At 48.4% G+C, this 21,440-nt stretch overlaps 1 protein-coding gene across 3 annotated transcripts in view; it reads right to left on the bottom strand.

The window, feature by feature from the left end:
* LOC147033574 (uncharacterized) overlaps positions 1 to 21,440 on the bottom strand; it is a 111,554-nt gene that overhangs the window by 63,088 nt on the left and 27,026 nt on the right. For 2 of the 3 annotated variants that reach the window (XM_085856885.1, XM_085856895.1), the window contains exon 1: positions 9,031 to 9,164. Coding sequence is in view for 1 of the 3 variants with exons in the window: in XM_085856859.1 (XP_085712985.1) it covers positions 8,823 to 9,177 (355 nt within the window). In the remaining 2 variants the exon portion in view is untranslated. Of the gene's footprint in view, positions 1 to 8,822; positions 9,181 to 9,336; positions 9,616 to 21,440 lie in introns of those variants that run through there. The other variant, XM_085856859.1, reaches the window with a different exon arrangement.

Here is a 21,440-nt window from a genome sequence, read left to right as displayed (position 1 = left end):
GTACCTCTGAGACGTGCTGATTCGGAATATGCCTTTAGTTTTGCTCTGGGATGTGTAGTTCTCGAGTTATAAGAGGACAAACAAACATACAGTACATGACTACAGTAAGTCCTCGCTTTTCGCAAGGGTTGCGTTCCTGGAAAACCTTATGATAAGCGAAACTGTGTTAAACAAAACATATTTTCCCATAGAAACCAATGTGTTAAAGGGGGGATGTGTTTTTGGCTCGGAATTTTTTGGACATAAACACAAATAAACAAAACACACTCCTCGAGTCGTGGCGACTTACCCCGAGGCTGGAGGAACGGAGTTGATTGCGGTGGACAAGTCACACTTGCGGAGTGGCAGAATCATCCCCCTCTTCACTTGACACTGTGCTGTCACTTTCTTCACCAGTGGGAACGGTCTCTTGGCAGCTGGTTGAAGGAGCATCCTGGATGGTGGATGGAGTTGGTGCTGCATCTTTTGGCTTGAAAAATGCATGGAGAGTGGGCTGGATGGCTTTCTTTTTCTTTGCTGCATAAAGTTCCTTGTAGCAACAAAGGGCATCATAAACAACACAGCTAAAATCAGTGCTCCTTTCAAGATTTGGATCTTGCTCGATAACAAATTCTATGGCACTTTCAAACAAGCTGAGGATTTGGCTGAGGTTTTTCATAGTGAGATGCTCGGATGAAGGTGTCACAGCATCTTCTTCTTCCTCAAGAGCCCACTGCTGTTCCAACTCCATAAGATCTTCATTGCTTAAGGGTTCTGCATGAGACTCCAGTAAGTCATCCACGTCCTCTTCATCAACCTCTTCAAAACCAGCCTCCTGCGCAAGGTCTACAATTTGACTTGTAATCAACGGAACATCAGCAAACCCCGTGAAATTGTGGACACACTCGGGCCACACTTTCTTTCACACAGCGTTCATTGTGGAGGCACTCACCTCCGCCCATGAATCCTTCATGTTTTCCAAAGCCATTTTTATGTTGTATGTTCGTTAAAACTCCTTGATTGATAGCTTGTCCTTATCAGTTTTTTTGATAAGCTGCAGCATGGTATGTTTAACATAATAGGCTTTAAAAGCAGCAATAACTCCCTGATCCATAGGCTGTAAAAGTGAGGTAGTATTTGGTGGTAAAAATACTACCTGCACGTTTTCATACCAGTCTTCCATTTGCTGAGGATGGGCAGGAGCATTGTCTACAAGCAGTAAAGATTTGTTGTCAATGTTGTTCTCCTTGGAGATACTCCTCAAAATGATTGGAGAAGTAATTGATCATGTAATCGTGGGTCAATGCCCTCACAAACTACGTGCTTTTTCTTGTATCACAGCAAGAGATAAAGGCATGCGACGTTTAGTTTGATCTTCTATCCACACACATAATAAACGCTCCAAGTTGTGCATGGCACCATCTCTCATTCTCGTTAGTGTCGTTGCACTCAAACTGGTCGCAATCTGTGATATTTTCTTTATCTTTGCCGAACTTTGAACGATCGAATGTACAGTCGATGCAGCGATTGCTGCGCGCGGCCGATTTCCGTTGTCCCTTCACCTCGTTCGTGTCTTTTAATTATATCCAATTTCACCTTCAATGTGACAGCCTTTCGTTGTCGCTTGAAACGAGGTGTGCTCGGCAAAAGACTTGCGGGTCGCTTGGGATTCATACTGGAAGGTATGCAGGCGAGCGTGAAGAGAATACGTACAGTACAGCATACATTACATGCGCAGTAAAGTGAAAGTGTGTTTATGCGCATCCTGTGTAATTGTTGTTTTTTGCAGGCAGTTTGAAACTTTTTTTTGCGTTTTTCCTTGCAATGACATTACGATAGGCATAAAATGTTTGCGATAATTGAAAAATTGGTTATTAAAACTAAATTACGAATAATCGAAACTACGATATGCGAACTTCCGGTTAGCGAGGACTTACTGTACTTTTATATATTTTCAAGATTAGAAGATACAATACTTAAATTTTCATAAAATAATGATTTTAAAGATCATTTGAAAAAAAAAAAAACAAGTTTAGCGCTGCTGGAGCAGTCTTACACATCACCCTTATACACTGTAATACGATGATGTTGAGTCACAGTTTAGGAGATGGACCTTTATTGATCACCGTAGAATGCAGTGTCAATCGGCATCGTACGTAGCCATATCGGCAGCCTCTTCTTCACCCTGATACTGCACCCTCTCATGCGATATGTATCGATATATGGTATATTATGGTATTTGAAAGTACTATGAAGACAGTTTGCATTCTACAGTGTTCAAGTATATAATTCAATTTCAAATAAAGGTTTAAAGAGGTACAACGGTGTAAAAATTCATTAATTCCAAATTTTACCACCTCTTTTTCCCCAGAGTCTATGACATCACCTTATCGAAAGGCCCTGTCACACCTTGACGATTTAGCCAACGTACGCCTACGTATGAAAAATTTGTCTAAAATGCTGGCACACATCGAATACGAATGAGAAAGTTTTGTATACGTTAAGAGCACGCTGGTATATGTCGTAGTACGCTGGCATACGTCGTAGTACGCCGAGCTGTTAGACAAATTTTCCATGCTTGAAATTTTTCGACGTATGCCAGCGTATGACTCACACGTTCCGCATACACTGGCATAAGTTGTAGGTACCTTACGCGATCGTTGACACACGTCGACACACGTTACTTGTAAGTTACTCACAAGTCGAAACACGTCGAGGTAGTGTTTAGCGTACCCGACACCTTTTTCTAACCTATGAGTAACGTGTTGTAGGCACGTTACGCGATCGTTGACACACGTCGAGGTAATGTTTAGCGTCAGTGTTCCAGACTGCATGGTTTTTTTTTTTGTTTGTTTGTTTTTTTTCTTCGGCATGACGGTGATATTGACACTTCGATTTCTAGTGCGGTTATAATATAATATAATTAATAGGCTGCTGCTCAACAATTTAAATCATAACCGCACTAGAAATCGAAGTGCCAACATCACCGTCATGCCGAAGAAAAAAAAAACAAAAAAAAAAAACATGGAGTCTGGAACACTGACGGGTTCCTCCTATGAAGCCCATTTCTATATACCAATTGCCCTAAACGCTGCCAATAAGTCATTATACGGTAGCTGTAAGTTAGTAACACGTTCAGTAAGTTCTGTGGTCGTCTGGAAGACGTCAAATACGTCTACATACGTCAATATGCGTTGGAGATACGTTACACATCGGTTCAAAGCACGTTACTCATAGGTTAAAAATTAAGTTTCGGGTATGCTAAACATTACCTCGACGTGTTTCGACTTATGAGTAACTTACAAGTAACGTGCGTCAAAGTGTGTCAACGATCGCGTAACGTGCCTACAACTTATGCCAGCGTATGCGGAACGTGCGAGTCATACGCTGGCATACGTTAAAAAATTTCAAGCATGGAAAATTTGTCTAACAGCTCGACGTACTACGACGTATGCCAGCGTGCTTCAGCATTCTCTTAATGTATATAAAACTTACCCGTAACGTATTCTACATGTGCCAGCGTATTCGGCAAATTTTTCATACGTCGGCATACGCTGGCTAAAACGTCAACGTGTGACAGCGGCTTGACACTTCGATGTCTAGTGCGGTTATGATTTGAATCGTCGAGCTGCAGCCTTTTAATAAGCTGCGCCACGTGATCATCGGCGATATGCTGCCGCGCGCTCTGCATAAGTTAGACTATCGTTGGGCATAGGTTGTGAACACCGACAACACGCAAAGCATTCGTTGGTATAAGTTATCTATATGTTATTGAAACGTTCTGTGTACGTTACTAATACGTTATGCATACGTCCAACTCATTTTGAATACGTCCAAAACTGGAAAAAGCATCAATAGTTCAGCGTACGCCAGCGTTTTGCATACATTTTGATACCTTGCCATATGCTGGCTAAAACGTCAAGGTGTGACAGGGGCCTTACACACGTTACACATTAGTTCTTCGTGCCTGTTCTTTGTGTCCTTTATGCTGTCCTTAAAAACAGGAAGTTTCCTATTTGGAATGATTTTCAATTTTGTTTCACTGCCAGACAGGTGGACAGAGTAAAAATATTTTCTCACTCCTCTCTGCGCAAGTGCGGTCGAGACAAATTCAGAGCCAAAGTTCGGTACAACCACAAACTTGTCTTCCTTTTCATGTTCCGATTGGTGTTCAATATATTTGATTTAATTTGAAATATGTTGTTCCTCGATCATCAACTAAGATGGACAGACAGATAGACAAAGACGGATGGAGCCGATTGCACGATCTCCCCGCATTTTTTCAAAAATTGCGGGGATAATAAACACAATCCCTTCTGACAGCAGACGAAAGTGCATTTGATTTGCATTTGTCCAAAGGTCATACAATAAACGCATGCATCGTGGAATTTTGTCGACATGTATGGTTTTACCCAAAGATTCGTGTTCCGCGTCCAGGCATCACCAACTTTGAGATAGGGTGTCGGCCAGCTTTTAATGTGAAACACCTTGAGTGGACGAGGTTTTGAAATGGCAACGGTCTCGTTCTTCCGGTCCAAGTTTGGTCATGCGACGAACTATGAAGCAATGTCGTGATAATATTCCCTGCTTTGATTTCCCAAAGGGCTGTCTCTGTCAAGCCAGCTACTCCATGGAGAAAACGAAACTTTGGGAATGATAAGATAATGTGAAAGGAGAGAAAAGGGGTTGCAAAAAGAAAAAGAGGATGAATTATGGGTTGAGAAGTGAAGGGGTAAGCTTGGAGCTTTGGGGTGGGGTGAGAGTGGTGGATGGGAGCGAGATTTGAAGAATCTGCTCCATTCAAATACAGTTCATCTGATAAATATTTCAGTAAAGATTTTGCAACCTCAGAATGAACTTTCCAAAACCAGATAAAATTATTATATATATATATATATATATATATATATATATATATATATATATATATATATATATATATATAGTTTATCACAAACTGTCCGTAAATTTTGCATGGACTCAGGGTTCAACATAACTTCAAAATCGAGGGTGGGTACCACGCTAAACGCTTTAGTCTAATTCCAAGATGGCCACCTTGATCACACCACACCTGATTAAAGACCAGACTATTGACTATTTACCCTCTTTGTATGGCTAAGTAGTACATTTTATGGCACAAAATAAATATTATAGGACATAGGACCATAAAGATTTAAATTTTAAACATTTTAATGTTAATACAAACAAAAATCATGGCCAAATTCAAGATGGTGGCCATGTTTTTCAGGTCGGAATATATATATTTCTCACAGTTTGGAGTATTTTGCGTGTTGTTTTTCATGAGGTTGTTTTCGGAGGAAATAATACAGCATTTCTGATTCCAACAAACCTGTATATGAACACCCTAATGTACCTTTAATGCAGTAATGTACTTTTTACACGTATCTGTCTTTTTGAGTTCAGGCAATTTCATACATCTACATTGGCAAAGCGGTGAGCAATCTAGGTTAGCTTTGGAACATTTACATGTAGTGCAGTCCCCTTTGCATGAATTCTTCTCTGCAAGTTTTCCTTCTTTGCATGAATTCTTCTCCGATTAATTATCTGCAAGCCTTAGATACCTCAAGAATTGTCATCCAAACAGGCAACCATGTTCCAGACTCCTTAACCCAGCCAAAATATCGGGGGGGAAGGAACCACTTGTTGAGTTTCTGTGATGCTTGTCCAGATTCCTGCCTGGTATATCCATCGTCGAAGATGTTGAAGCAACGCATTCTGAGTATGTGGTAAACGATCCATTGAAAGATTTCTCTGACATCATAAATCCTGTCTCATTGCATTGACATAGGTCAGTGGGCTGCTTTTATCATACAGGACAACAATAAGTCTCTCAAGGAGTTGGAAGTTATTGGAATCAGTGTCAAGTTGCAGAAATGGATGTTCTGCAATATGGACGAAAGTTTCTGTTACATCTTGATACGCGTGCCACGCTTGCCACACTGACTTTTCCCCCCTTTCTCCGGAAAGCAGATGTAATGTCGCACCCAGATATTGCATGGAACACAGGCAGTGCAACTGATTTTTCTGGTCCAAGATTGGCGCTGATAGTTTATGCTATAATATCTGTAATTCTTACCCATACCAAAGGCAACCCAGACATCCACCAAAGGCTGTGTCCTTGTAAAACAGTGAAATTGGCCAACAAGTACGACGATAACATCAGTATCTAAAGTGCGAACTAAAACACTTTTGCTGCCTTGCTTTAGAGCATGAAGTATGTGAACAACAATCCGTGTGTCCGCTTCCTCGTGATTACATTTCCCCATTTGTAAGGATGACCTTCGCGACAAAACAGACTCACCCGATGTGATATTGGAGAGATGTTCCTTCTGGATGCCTGAAGTGTGCAACCTTGCCAGTTAGAAAGCTGAAAAGCTCCTTTTTATCCTCTGGATCACGTAAAAAGCCTAACCAATTCCCTGGTAGCTTTGTTTGATCTGACACCTTCCTGCAAATACCATTTCCTCTTTTTTCTCGAGTAGATTCTTTCAAACTGTCTGAAATATATATATATATATATATATATATATATATATATATATATATATATATATATATATATATATATATATATGCGTCCCAAACTATGTCTATCCTCTTTGTATCTTGTAGATGCTTCTGCAAGAGAGGAATAAATACTTTGTCAGCGTACTCACTGAAGGTAGAAATTCCATTAGTTGGAAGGCAGTGAACAATTACAGCTCCATGCAGTACCTTACAGTCAAATATTCCTGGTGGATCCATTTCATCAGATGGCTCAATACATTTCAGTACGTCTGATTTACTGCCCGGTAGATGAAGCTTTCCAAAATCTGATAGTGAGGGTGGGAATGACTATATCTCATGGGCAAATAATTCTTCCAAATCAGATTCCAGTTTTGGACAGCAATGTATAGCTGACCAAACAGAGCTACATTGTTTTGCAACACCTTCATTTTCTTCCCTTGCTTTGACACTTCGGTTTTCTGAACAAAACCAATGAATTCTTCTTGATAGTATCATGAACAGAATGGGTACAATCCTCAAGAACACATTTCACATAGTTCTGGTACTGCTTTCTGCCAGTTTCCTCGAGCGCATACAGAGAGGTCATCACCGATTCATCTGCACAGATGTGATTGTCCAGTGAAACAAGTTCTGGGAAATCATCTAAAAAAAAAAAATTACATTTCGAGACCGATTTAGGACTGGCTATGCCTGTGATGTCTCTCCAGACTGTACATTAGTGTCTGATTGTCGGCCATCTTGGATTTACATGTGTCACGTGACTTCCGCAAGGCATTGAAGGTGGGACCCACCCTGAAATCAATCTATAGGTTCGATAGAAACATCATGCAAAATTTGGTGCTTTTATCCTCCAAGTAACGATAATTTATAAATATGACACTAAGCCACTTGACTAATCCTCCGGGTCTCTTCTGCCATCTTCAGGACCAACCGAGTCAGAGTTTTCCACCTTGATACGCACGTCTCCAGTCGGTCCTCCTGTCTCCAAGTTAGACGTTGGAAGGAATCGAAAGCGGGTTTTATTTTAATTATATATTTTTCCAAAAGATGTTAAAAATGCTTTATTCGCTGTCAGTGACACAAAGAGCGTAGATGGAGGCAAGCGACGGGGTGGGCGTGGGAGGAGGCAGGCGACGGGGTTGGCGTGGGAGGAGGCAGGCGACGGGGTGGGCGTGGGAGGAGGCAGGCGACGGGGTGGGCGTGGGGGGAGGCAGGCGACGGGGTGGGCGTGGGGGGAGGCAGGCGACGGGGTGGGCGCGGGGGGGGGGCAGGGGACGGGGCGGGCGCGGGTGGAGGCAGGCGACGGGGTGGGCGCGGGTGGGTGGCAGGCGACGGGGTGGGCGCGGGTGGGTGGCAGGCGACTGGGTGGGCGCGGGTGGGTGGCAGGCGACGGGGTGGGCGCGGGTGGGTGGCAGGCGACGGGGTGGGCGCGGGTGGGTGGCAGGCGACGGGGTGGGCGCGGGTGGGTGGCAGGCGACGGGGTGGGCGCGGGTGGGGGGCAGGCGACGGGGGGGGCGCGGGTGGGTGGCAGGCGACGGGGTGGGCGCGGGTGGGTGGCAGGCGACGGTGGGTGGCAGGCGACGGGGTGGGCGCGGGTGGGTGGCAGGCGACGGGGTGGGCGCGGGTGGGTGGCAGGCGAGGGGGTGGGCGGGGGGGGGGGGGAGGCGACGGGGAGGGAGCAAGTGGAGGCAGGCGACGGGGTGGGCGCGGGTGGAGGCAGGCGACGGGGTGGGCGCGGGTGGAGGCAGGCGACGGGGTGGGCGCGGGTGGAGGCAGGCGACGGGGTGGGCGCGGGTGGAGGCAGGCGACGGGGTGGGCGCGGGTGGAGGCAGGCGACGGGGTGGGCGCGGGTGGAGGCAGGCGACGGGGTGGGCGCGGGTGGAGGCAGGCGGCGGGGTGGGCGCGGGTGGAGGCAGGCGACGGGGTGGGCGCGGGTGGAGGCAGGCGACAGGGTGGGCGCGGGTGGAGGCAGGCGACGGGGTGGGCGCGGGTGGAGGCAGGCGACGGGGTGGGCGAGGGTGGAGGCAGGCGACGGGGTGGGCGCGGGTGGAGGCAGGCGACGGGGTGGGCGTGGTGGGTGGCAGGCGACGGGGTGGAGGCAGGCGACGGGGTGGGTGTGGGTGGAGGCAGGCGACGGGGTGGGCGTGGGTGGAGGCAGGCGACGGGGTGGGCGCGGGTGGAGGCAGGCGACGGGGTGGGCGTGGGTGGAGTCATCTGGCGTTGTACATACAACGTTCACCCTCAGAATGAAATAGATTGCATCGAGAGAAATAAATCAAGTTTATCATGAATTGCCTGCAATTGCGACGACTCACCGTCCTTTCTCTCTTCTTCTGCAGGACCTTCGATCTTGATCTGCAAGGCTCCTGGTCCTTTGCTCTCCTCGGCATCCATTGCATGCCGAGACACGACGGTCCGTTGCGATCGTCGCCGTTCAGCACACGACTCCATGTACCGACATAGCTCGGCGTACATGGTATAGGTGAACGTTCGTGCTGACAAAGAACATAGCCGAACCCTTACCGGATCGGGCTTGGCCCGGGCACAGAGAGCTCCGAGGATCTCGATCCCCAACCCGGTAACCGCTGCTCGCAGAGACTCCTCAGTCAAACCCTGGATCTCCAGCCAGGCCGGGATGGGCCCAACATCGCCTCGAGCTCTCGAGTCCATTGTCTGTGAAGAATCCAGAAACCGAGATTCAAAAATAAATAAAGAAATTGTCAGCACTTTCCGCTCCCTCCCCCACCCCCCATCAGCTTTTTATATATTTTTTGGTTCCATTCAGTTTCTATATTTTAATAAATAATATTTACACACAACTACCCTTACCTTCTTAATAGTTGCGACCTTCCTCTTCCGGTTTATTTTGGTGAAACGCAGGAAGGGAGAAGGCCTCCCCTAATGTGACTCGTCAGGCTTTCCAAGTGTGAAGCATGGACTCGTGAGCCAGGGTCTGAATTTGTCATTTGTTCAGAATTCCAGAGATCTCGCCTCCTATACTCTTCACGAAGTGCACCGTGGGATCTTGATGATTCAACGCAGTGTCCGCGAATTAGACAGGTCAAACGGAAGCGCGATCCCTCAACAAGCTGCACCATCCTGTCAGATCTGTCAAGATGTTGGGGTTAAAAAAAAAGTTCCTTTAAAGTTCAGAAGCATGCTGTTTAATATGGATACTCATAACGTCATCAAAACGTGCATTTCATACTTTAATCGTTATTTAGACTTTTCATCCTAATCTCTCAATATCTACAAACATCCAAACCCCCCCCCCCCGCCCCCCCATGTGGGCTCATATTGCCGAGACCGAGATCCATCTCAATGCAGAGCTCATGGTGCCATGACCGAGATACATTTCAATACAGGGCTAATGGTGCCAAGACCGAGATCCATCTCAATTCAGGGCTTGTGGTGTCGAGACCGCGATCCATCTCAATACAGAGCTCATGGTGCCATGACCGAGATCCATCTCAATGCAGGGCTCATGGTGCCATGACCAAGATCCATCTCAATACAGAGCTCATGGTGCCATGACCGAGATCCATCTCAATACAGGGCTCATGGTGCCATGACCAAGATCCATCTCAATACAGAGCTCATGGTGCCATGACCGAGATCCATCTCAATGTAGGGCTCATAGTGCCAAGACCGCGATCCATCTCAATGCAGGGCTCATGGTGCCATGACCGCGATCCATCTCAATACAGAGCTCATGGTGCCATGACCGAGATCCATCTCAATGCAGGGCTCATGGTGCCATGAGCAAGATCCATCTCAATACAGGGCTAATGGTGCCAAGACCGAGATCCATCTCAATGCAGAGCTCATGGTGCCATGACTGAGATACATTTCAATACAGGGCTAATGGTGCCAAGACCGAGATCCATCTCAATTCAGGGCTTGTGGTGTCGAGACCGAGATCCATCTCAATGTAGGGCTCGTGATGCCATGACCGAGATCCATCTCAATGCAGGGCTCATGGTGCCATGACCGAGATACATCTCAATACAGGGCTCATGGTGCCATGACCAAGATCCATCTCAATACAGAGCTCATGGTGCCATGACCGAGATCCATCTCAATACAGAGCTCATGGTGCCATGACCGAGATACATCTCAATACAGGGCTCATGGTGCCAAGACCGAGATCCATCTCAATACAGGGCTCATGGTGCCAAGACCGAGATCCATCTCAATGCAGGGATCATGGTGCCATGACCAAGATCCATCTCAATACAGGGCTAATGGTGCCAAGACCGAGATCCATCTCAATTCAGGGCTTGTGGTTCGAGACCGAGATCCATCTCAATGTAGGGCTCATAGTGCCAAGACCGCGATCCATCTCAATGCAGGGCTCATGGTGCCATGACCGCGATCCATCTCAATACAGAGCTCATGGTGCCATGACCGAGATCCATCTCAATGCAGGGCTCATGGTGCCATGAGCAAGATCCATCTCAATACAGGGCTAATGGTGCCAAGACCGAGATCCATCTCAATGCAGAGCTCATGGTGCCATGACTGAGATACATTTCAATACAGGGCTAATGGTGCCAAGACCGAGATCCATCTCAATTCAGGGCTTGTGGTGTCGAGACCGCGATCCATCTCAATACAGAGCTCATGGTGCCATGACCGAGATCCATCTCAATGCAGGGCTCATGGTGCCATGACCAAGATCCATCTCAATACAGAGCTCATGGTGCCATGACCGAGATCCATCTCAATACAGGGCTCATGGTGCCATGACCGAGATACATCTCAATACAGGGCTCATGGTGCCATGACCAAGATCCATCTCAATACAGAGCTCATGGTGCCATGACCGAGATCCATCTCAATACAGAGCTCATGGTGCCATGACCGAGATACATCTCAATACAGGGCTCATGGTGCCAAGACCGAGATCCATCTCAATACAGGGCTCATGGTGCCAAGACCGAGATCCATCTCAATGCAGGGATCATGGTGCCATGACCAAGATCCATCTCAATACAGGGCTAATGGTGCCAAGACCGAGATCCATCTCAATTCAGGGCTTGTGGTTCGAGACCGAGATCCATCTCAATGTAGGGCTCATAGTGCCAAGACCGCGATCCATCTCAATGCAGGGCTCATGGTGCCATGAGCAAGATCCATCTCAATACAGAGCTCATGGTGCCATGACCGAGATCCATCTCAATGCAGGGCTCATGGTGCCATGAGCAAGATCCATCTCAATACAGGGCTAATGGTGCCAAGACCGAGATCCATCTCAATGCAGAGCTCATGGTGCCATGACTGAGATACATTTCAATACAGGGCTAATGGTGCCAAGACCGAGATCCATCTCAATTCAGGGCTTGTGGTGTCGAGACCGAGATCCATCTCAATGTAGGGCTCGTGATGCCATGACCGAGATCCATCTCAATGCAGGGCTCATGGTGCCATGACCGAGATACATCTCAATACAGGGCTCATGGTGCCATGACCAAGATCCATCTCAATACAGAGCTCATGGTGCCATGACCGAGATCCATCTCAATACAGAGCTCATGGTGCCATGACCGAGATACATCTCAATACAGGGCTCATGGTGCCAAGACCGAGATCCATCTCAATACAGGGCTCATGGTGCCAAGACCGAGATCCATCTCAATGCAGGGATCATGGTGCCATGACCAAGATCCATCTCAATACAGGGCTAATGGTGCCAAGACCGAGATCCATCTCAATTCAGGGCTTGTGGTTCGAGACCGAGATCCATCTCAATGTAGGGCTCATAGTGCCAAGACCGCGATCCATCTCAATGCAGGGCTCATGGTGCCATGACCGCGATCCATCTCAATACAGAGCTCATGGTGCCATGACCGAGATCCATCTCAATGCAGGGCTCATGGTGCCATGAGCAAGATCCATCTCAATACAGGGCTAATGGTGCCAAGACCGAGATCCATCTCAATGCAGAGCTCATGGTGCCATGACTGAGATACATTTCAATACAGGGCTAATGGTGCCAAGACCAAGATCCATCTCAATTCAGGGCTTGTGGTGTCGAGACCCAGATCCATCTCAATGCAGGGATCATGGTGCCATGACCGAGATACATTTCAATACAGGGCTAATGGTGCCAAGACCGAGATCCATTTTAATGCAGAGCTCATGGTGCCAAGACCGAGATCCATTTCAATACAGGGCTAATGGTGCCATGACCGAGATCCATTTTAATGCAGAGCTCATGGTGCCATGACCAAGATACATTTCAATACAGGGCTAATGGTGCCAATACCGAGATCCATCTCAATTCAGGGCTTGTGGTGTCGAGACCGAGATCCATCTCAATGTAGGGCTCGTGGAGCCAAGACCAAGATCCATTTCAATACAGGGCTCGTGGTGCCAAGACCGCGATCCATCTCAATACAGGGCTCGTGATGCCATGACCGAGATCCATCTCAATACAGGGCTCGTGATGCCATGACCGAGATCCATATCAATGCAGGGCTCATAGTGCCAAGACCGCGATCCATCTCAATGCAGGGCTCATGGTGCCATGACCGAGATCCATCTCAACACAGAGCTCATGGTGCCATGACCGAGATCCATCTCAATGCAGGGCTCATGGTGCCAAGACCAAGATCCATCTCAATTCAAGGCTCATGGTGCCATGACCGAGATCCATCTCAATGCAGGGCTCATGGTGCCATGAGCAAGATCCGTGTCAATGCAGGGCTAATGGTGCCAAGACCGAGATCCATCTCAATTCAGGGCTTGTGGTGTCGAGACCCAGATCCATCTCAATGCAGGGATCATGGTGCCATGACCGAGATACATTTCAATACAGGGCTAATGGTGCCAAGACCGAGATCCATCTCAATGCAGGGATCATGGTGCCATGACCGAGATACATTTCAATACAGGGCTAATGGTGCCAATACCGAGATCCATCTCAATTCAGGGCTTGTGGTGTCGAGACCGAGATCCATCTCAATGTAGGGCTCGTGGAGCCAAGACCAAGATACATTTCAATACAGGGCTCGTGGTGCCATGACCGAGATCCATATCAATGCAGGGCTCATAGTGGCATGACCGAGATCCATCTCAATGCAGGGCTCATGGTGCCATGACCGAGATCCATCTCAACACAGAGCTCATGGTGCCATGACCGAGATCCATCTCAATGCAGGGCTCGTGGTGCCATGACCGAGATCCATCTCAATGCAGGGCTCATGGTGCCATGAGCAAGATCCGTGTCAATGCAGGGCTCGTGGTGCCATGACCGAGATCCATATCAATGCAGGGCTCATAGTGCCAAGACCGCGATCCATCTCAATGCAGGGCTCATGGTGCCACGACCGAGATCCATCTCAACACAGAGCTCATGGTGCCATGACCGAGATCCATCTCAATGCAGGGCTCATGGTGCCATGACCGAGATACATCTCAATACAGGGCTCATGGTGCCAAGACCAAGATCCATCTCAATTCAAGGCTCATGGTGCCATGACCGAGATCCATCTCAATGCAGGGCTCATGGTGCCATGACCAAGATCCATCTCAATGCAGGGCTCATGGTGCCATGACCGCGATCCATCTCAATACAGGGCTCATGGTGCCATGACCAAGATCCATCTCAATGCAGGGCTCATGGTGCCATGACCAAGATCCATCTCAATACAGGGCTCATGGTGCCATGACCGAGATCCATCTCAATACAGAGCTCATGGTGCCATGACCAAGATCCATCTCAATGCAGGGCTCATGGTGCCATGAGCAAGATCCGTGTCAATGCAGGGCTCATGGTGCCATGACCGAGATACATCTCAATACAGGGCTCATGGTGCCATGACCGAGATCCATCTCAATACAGGGCTCATGGTGCCAAGACCAAGATCCATCTCAATACAGGGCTCGTGGTGCCATGACCGAGATCCATCTCAATACAGAGCTCATGGTGCCATGACCGAGATCCATCTCAATTCAGGGCTCATGGTGCCATGACCAAGATCCATCTCAATACAGAGCTCATGGTGCCATGAGCAAGATCCGTGTCAATGCAGGGCTCATGGTGCCATGACCGAGATACATCTCAATACAGGGCTCATGGTGCCATGACCAAGATCCATCTCAATACAGGGCTAATGGTGCCAAGACCGAGATCCATCTCAATTCAGGGCTCATGGTGCCATGAGCAAGATCCATCTCAATACAGAGCTCATGGTGCCATGAGCAAGATCCGTGTCAATGCAGGGCTCATGGTGCCATGACCGAGATACATCTCAATACAGGGCTCATGGTGCCATGACCAAGATCCATCTCAATACAGGGCTAATGGTGCCATGACCGAGATCCATCTCAATTCGGGGCTCATGGTGCCATGACCAAGATCCATCTCAATACAGAGCTCATGGTGCCATGAGCAAGATCCGTGTCAATGCAGGGGCTCATGGTGCCATGACCAAGATCCATCTCAATGCAGGGCTCATGGTGCCATGAGCAAGATCCGTGTCAATGCAGGGCTCGTGGTGCCAAGACCGAGATCCATCTCAATTCAGGGCTCATGGTGCCATGAGCAAGATCCATCTCAATACAGAGCTCATGGTGCCATGAGCAAGATCCGTGTCAATGCAGGGCTCATGGTGCCATGACCGAGATACATCTCAATACAGGGCTCATGGTGCCATGACCAAGATCCATCTCAATACAGGGCTAATGGTGCCATGACCGAGATCCATCTCAATTCGGGGCTCATGGTGCCATGACCAAGATCCATCTCAATACAGAGCTCATGGTGCCATGAGCAAGATCCGTGTCAATGCAGGGGCTCATGGTGCCATGACCAAGATCCATCTCAATGCAGGGCTCATGGTGCCATGACCAAGATCCATCTCAATACAGGGCTAATGGTGCCATGACCGAGATCCATCTCAATTCGGGGCTCATGGTGCCATGACCAAGATCCATCTCAATACAGAGCTCATGGTGCCATGAGCAAGATCCGTGTCAATGCAGGGGCTCATGGTGCCATGACCAAGATCCATCTCAATACAGAGCTCATGGTGCCATGAGCAAGATCCGTGTCAATGCAGGGGCTCATGGTGCCATGACCAAGATCCATCTCAATACAGAGCTCATGGTGCCATGAGCAAGATCCGTGTCAATGCAGGGCTCGTGGTGCCATGACCGAGATCCATCTCGATGCGGGGCTCATGGACGCCGTAATGGATCATATTATCGTCTTTTTTTTACTCGTGAGTCGTGATACAATCAAGGGTCGGAAGCGTCACTCGTAATCCCCTCTCTCACCAGCACCGGGAGCGGCGCTAAATGGAACACATTTCCGAAGATAATTTGCATCACCCCACATTCGGAATTTCTGCTGAGGAGGGCACATTAAGTTGTTACAATCTTTGCCATATGAGCCGTAGTCCTCTTGCCAAATTTAATTGGTTGAGATTGCATAAGTAATGACTGAATACATCGACGTCAGACAGACAGACGTCAAAATGCGTGCATTTGTGTATTGACAGGTTGACAGGGGCCCCACGAGGCCATTATTGTGTTTTGCATGGGGCCCCAAAATGCCTAATGCTGCCTACGGGTGAGGGGAGTGGGATGAAGAATGGTGGTGAGGGGAGTGGGATGGAGAATGGTGGTGAGGGGAGTGGGATGGAGAATGGTGGTGAGGGCAGTGGGATGGAGAATGGTGGTGAGGGCAGTGGGATGGAGAATGGTGGTGAGGGCAGTGGGATGGAGAATGGTGGTGAGGGGAGTGGAATGGAGAATGGTGGTGAGGGGAGTGGAATGGAGAATGGTGGTGAGGGGAGTGGAATGGAATGGAGAATGGTGGTGAGGGGAGTGGAATGGAGAATGGTGTTGAGGAGAGTGGGATGGAGAATGGTGGTGAGCGGAGTGGAATGGAATGGAGAATGGTGTTGAGGGGAGAGGGATGGAGAATGATGTTGAGGAGAGTAGGTTGGAGAATGGTGGTGAGGGGAGTGGAATGGAATGGAGAATGGTGGTGAAGGGAGTGGGATGGAGAATGGTGTTGAGGAGAGTGGAATGGAGAATGGTGTTGAGGGGAGTGGGATGGAGAATGGTGGTGAGGAGAGTGGAATGGAGAATGGTGTTGAGGGGAGTGGGATGGAGAATGGTGTTGAGGGGAGTGGGATGGAGAATGGTGTTGAGGGGAGTGGGATGGAGAATGGTGGTGAGGGGAGTGGGATGGAGAATGGTGGTGAGGGGAGTGGGATGGAGAATGGTGGTGAGGGGAGTGGGATGGAGAATGGTGGTGAGGGGAGTGGGATGGAGAATGGTGGTGAGGGGAGTGGGATGGAGAATGGTGGTGAGGGGAGTGGGATGGAGAATGGTGGTGAGGGGAGTGGGATGGAGAATGGTGGTGAGGGGAGTGGGATGGAGAATGGTGGTGAGGGGAGTGGGATGGAGAATGGTGGTGAGGGGAGTGGAATGGAGAATGGTGGTGAGGGGAGTGGAATGGAATGGAGAATGGTGGTGAGGGGAGTGGAATGAAGAATGGTGTTGAGGAGAGTGGGATGGAGAATGATGTTGAGGCGAGTGGGATGGAATGGAGAATGGTGTTGAGGGGAGAGGGATGGAGAATGATGTTGAGGAGAGTGGGTTGGAGAATGGTGGTGAGGGGAGTGGAATGGAATGGAGAATGGTGGTGAAGGGAGTGGGATGGAGAATGATGTTGAGGAGAGTGGAATGGAGAATGGTGTTGAGGGGAGTGGGATGGAGAATGATGTTGAGGGGAGAGGGATGGGGAATGGTGGTGAGGGGAGAGGGATGGAGAATGGTGGTGAGGGGAGTGGGATGGAGAATGGTGGTAAGGGGAGTGGGATGGAGAATGATGTTGAGGGGAGAGGGACGGAGAATGGTGGTGAGGGGAGAGGGACGGAGAATGATGTTGAGGAGAGTGGAATGGAGAATGATGTTGAGGAGAGTGGGATGGAGAATGGTGTTGAGGGGAGAGGGATGGAGAATGATGTTGAGGAGAGTGGAATGGAGAATGATGTTGAGGAGAGTGGGATGGAGAATGGCAGTGAGAGGAATGGAATGGAATGGAGAACGGTGGTGAGGGGAATGGAATGGAATGGAGAATGGTGGTGAGGCGAATGGAATGGAATGGAGAATGGTGGCGAGGGGAGTGGAGAATGGTGGTGACGGGAGTGAAGAATGGTGGTGCGGGAAGTGGAGAATGGTGGTGAGGGGAGTGGAGAATGGTGGTGAGGGGAAGGGAATGGAATGGAGAATGGTGGTGAGGGGAGTGGAGAATGGTGGTGAGGGGAGTGGAGAATGGTGGTGAGGGGAGTGGAGAATGGTGGTGAGGGGAGTGGAGAATGCTGGTGAGGGGAGTGGACAATGGTGGTGACGGGAGTGGAATGAAATGGAGAATGGTGGTGGATTGAGTGGGATGGAGAATGGTGGTGGATTGAGTGGGATGGAGAATGGTGTTGAGGAGAGGGGATTGGAGAATGGTGTTGAGGAGAGTGGGATGGAGAATGGTGTTGAGGGGAGTGGGATGGAGAATGGTGGTGGGGGGAGTGGGATGGAGAATGGTGGTGGGGAGAGCGGGATGGAGAATGGTGGTGGGGAGAGCGGGATGGAGAATGGTGGTGGGGAGAGCGGGATGGAGAATGGTGGTGACGGGAGTGGAATAGAATGGAGAATGGTGGTGAGGGGAGTGGAATAGAATGGAGAATGGTGGTGAGGGGAGTGGAATAGAATGGAGAATGGTGGTGAGGGGAGTGGAATAGAACGGTGAATGGTGGTGAGGGGAGGGGAAAAGAATGGAGAATGGTGGTGAGGGGAGTGGAATAGAATGGAGAATGGTGGTGAGGGGAGTGGAATGGAGAATGGTGTTGAGGGGAGAGGGATGGAGAATGATGGTGGCGTGAGCAGGATGGAGAATGATGGTGAGGGGAATGGGATGGAGAATGGTGTTGAGGAGAGTGGGAAGGAGAATGGTGGTGAGAAAGTGGGAAGGAGAATGGTGGTGAGAAAGTGGGAAGGAGAATGGTGGTGAGGAGAGTGGGATGGAGAATGGTGGTGAGGAGAGTGGGATGGAGAATGGTGGTGAGGAGAGTGGGATGGAGAATGGTGGTGAGGAGAGTGGGATGGAGAATGATGTCGTGGAGAGTGGGATGGAGAATGGTGTCGAGGAGAGTGGGATGGAGAATGGTGTTGAGGAGGGTGGGATGGAGAATGGTGTTGAGGAGAGTGGGATGTAGAATGGTGATGAGGAGAGTGGGATGGAGAATGGTGATGAGAGTGGGATGGAGGATGGTGATGGGAGTGGGATGGAGAATGGTGATGAGGAGAGTGGGATGGAGAATGGTGATGAGGAGAGTGGGATGGAGAATGGTGATGAGGAGAGTGGGATGGAGAATGGTGATGAGGAGAGTGGGATGGAGAATGGTGATGAGGAGAGTGGGATGGAGAATGATGTCGAGGAGAGTGGGATGGAGAATGGGGTTGAGGAGAGTGGGATGGAGAATGGTGATGAGGAGAGTTGGATGGAGAATGATGTTGAGGCGAGTGGGATGGAGAATGGTGTTGAGGAGAGTGGTGTTGAGGAGAGTGGAATGGAGAATAGTGATGAGGAGAGTGGGATGGAGAATAGTGATGAGGAGAGTGGGATGGAGAATAGTGATGAGGAGAGTGGGATGGAGAATGGTGTTGAGGCTCTGGAATGCAATAACCAGGCTCTCCGAATGGCGGCCAGCAGCTTCCTTTCCCGCATGGCTCAAGCTGCTTCCTGCTGTTGCCCCGCTTAAACTCAAACACAAGCAAAACTCAATTCGAAAAATTGTAGAAAATATTATACAAGACAACAAACACTAAAACGGACAAGTCTGAAGATGACGATGGTTCACGAGTGGTATTTGACGATGCAGATTGTTTCAGAAGTCAAGGATGAGACAATGTGATAATGTTCGACCAAGTTATAAAAATGATCAACATGATGTGGTACGAGTGACAGGTTAGTAGCTGCAAAATGTCGAAAACCCGGTTTCGTTCAACAAATTAAAAAAAATTTTACCTTTGCATAACCTTTGAAGGTCCCAAAACAATGTTGTGGACATTAAAATAAGGAAACAGGATACGTGCTATAGCTTATTGGAGTTAGTTCGTCGAAGAAGGTCGAAAACCCGGTTCGATTACCACAACTTTGAAAATTTGACCTTTGTGAACTTTGTCAAGGATTATGACCTTTGGTGCAAAACTTCCTCTGGAACATTCCAGGAACAATATAACGTCATATAGGCTATATGGCATTTTACACTCCTCGGATTATCCATACTTTTATGAAATCAGCGTAAAAACAAACTTGAAGGGGGCGCCACGGGCAAGGTGTTCGAGATAGAGAAAAATGGATTCAAGACTTTAGGTGGGGAATGACCTCAAGATTATGCATAAAAAATATTGTCATCCTTGCTCTCAAAGTTTGGGCGGTCGTCTGATTTTTATGTCAAAATTTTCTAAGTTCATGACCTTGTGACCTTGACCTTGGGACTGAAATGAAAAATTGAGCTCTGTGGGGCTATGCAGGTGCCATTGGGCTAACCAAATACCGAAACCCCTGCAAGATTCGACAAACCCCTCGGAGAAGATGGATTTTTATGTCAAAATCGTGATTTTCTAAGTTCGTGACCTTGTGACTAAAATGAAAAATCGAGCTCCGTGGGGCTATGCAGCTGCCATTGGGCTAACCATATACCAAAACCCCTGCCAGATTCGACAAACCCCTGAGGAGAAGATGCAAATTGAAACCGGCTACCCCCGAAAAACACAATTCGCAATTTTCTAAGTTTGTGACCTTGTGACCTTGACCTTGGGAAAAAAATGAAAAATCGAGCTCCGTGGGGCTATGCAGGTGCCATTGGGCTAACCAAATACTGAAACCCCTGCCAGATTCGACAAAACCCCAAGGAGAAGATGCAAATTGAAATCGGCTACCCCCTAAAAACACGTTTTTTGGGCGTGGCTCCGCCAATAATGGGCGGACCACGCCCATTTTTAAGAAAACACAACTGGATCATGATAAAAACCTCCCACCAAAATTTCATCAGGATCGGATCAAAACCCACGGAGCTATGCTCGGGACAGACAGACAGACAGACAGACAGAGAGACAGACAGACAGACAGACAGACACACCAATAACGAATATAGTGGTCACTTATATTTTTCGTGAAAATATTTTTTCGTGAACCAATATACTTTATTGAAAGGCCAAACAGAGTCTCACGGCAGAAAAGTCACCTCCTGAGCTGTCCTCTTTCGCCACAACTTTCGTCCATCACCGGTCCAACAAGGTCTAGGGCTCCAGGCAAACAGAAAAGCTAAAAGATAAAGGGAAGCAACTACCAAAGGGTATGGGGGCAGAATATTTACCTTCTTTGGTGAAAAGGTCACAAATCCCCATGCTTTCCAGCAAAAGTAGTGTGTATGATGGAGAAAGTTGGAGACAGAGAGGGATGAACAATGTATGAAATCATCAGGACATTGATTGAGGTGGAAAGCAAGTGGAAGTGGACGTTTGAAGTGGGAAACCGACATCGTAGCAGATTTTTTTTCTGCTCCGACGAAGTGTTAATGCCCGAAACGTCAGCTTCTCCTTGCTTTCCATAGTGGTTAGCATACCTCAATGTCCTGTTGATTTCTTCCATTGTTCTCCCTGTTTGTCTAATGAAGGCTAATGTCGATCTGCATCAGCAGAGTGGTAGGTTGGATGTGCGAGTTTGTGTCAGAATCGAGATGAGATGAAATGGGAAGAGTTGTTGTTGTTTTATTGCCTCGGTTAGTTCTGCTTGAACAAGCCTGTGGCACGGAGATAGCCGATCGATCTCCTCGGAGCGACCCAGAGATCCCTCACATCTATGACGTCGTGCTCTTGTCTAAGTGGAGCCAGGACCATGCAATCTTCCATAATGC

Source organism: Eptatretus burgeri, chromosome 2, assembly GCF_056783735.1.
Source record: "Eptatretus burgeri isolate ZD-2024b chromosome 2, Ebu_testis_v1, whole genome shotgun sequence".
Lineage (NCBI taxonomy): Eukaryota > Metazoa > Chordata > Myxini > Myxiniformes > Myxinidae > Eptatretus > Eptatretus burgeri.
The sequence above is the reverse complement of the archived record's forward strand: the minus strand, read 5'-3'. Positions and strand labels throughout refer to the sequence as shown.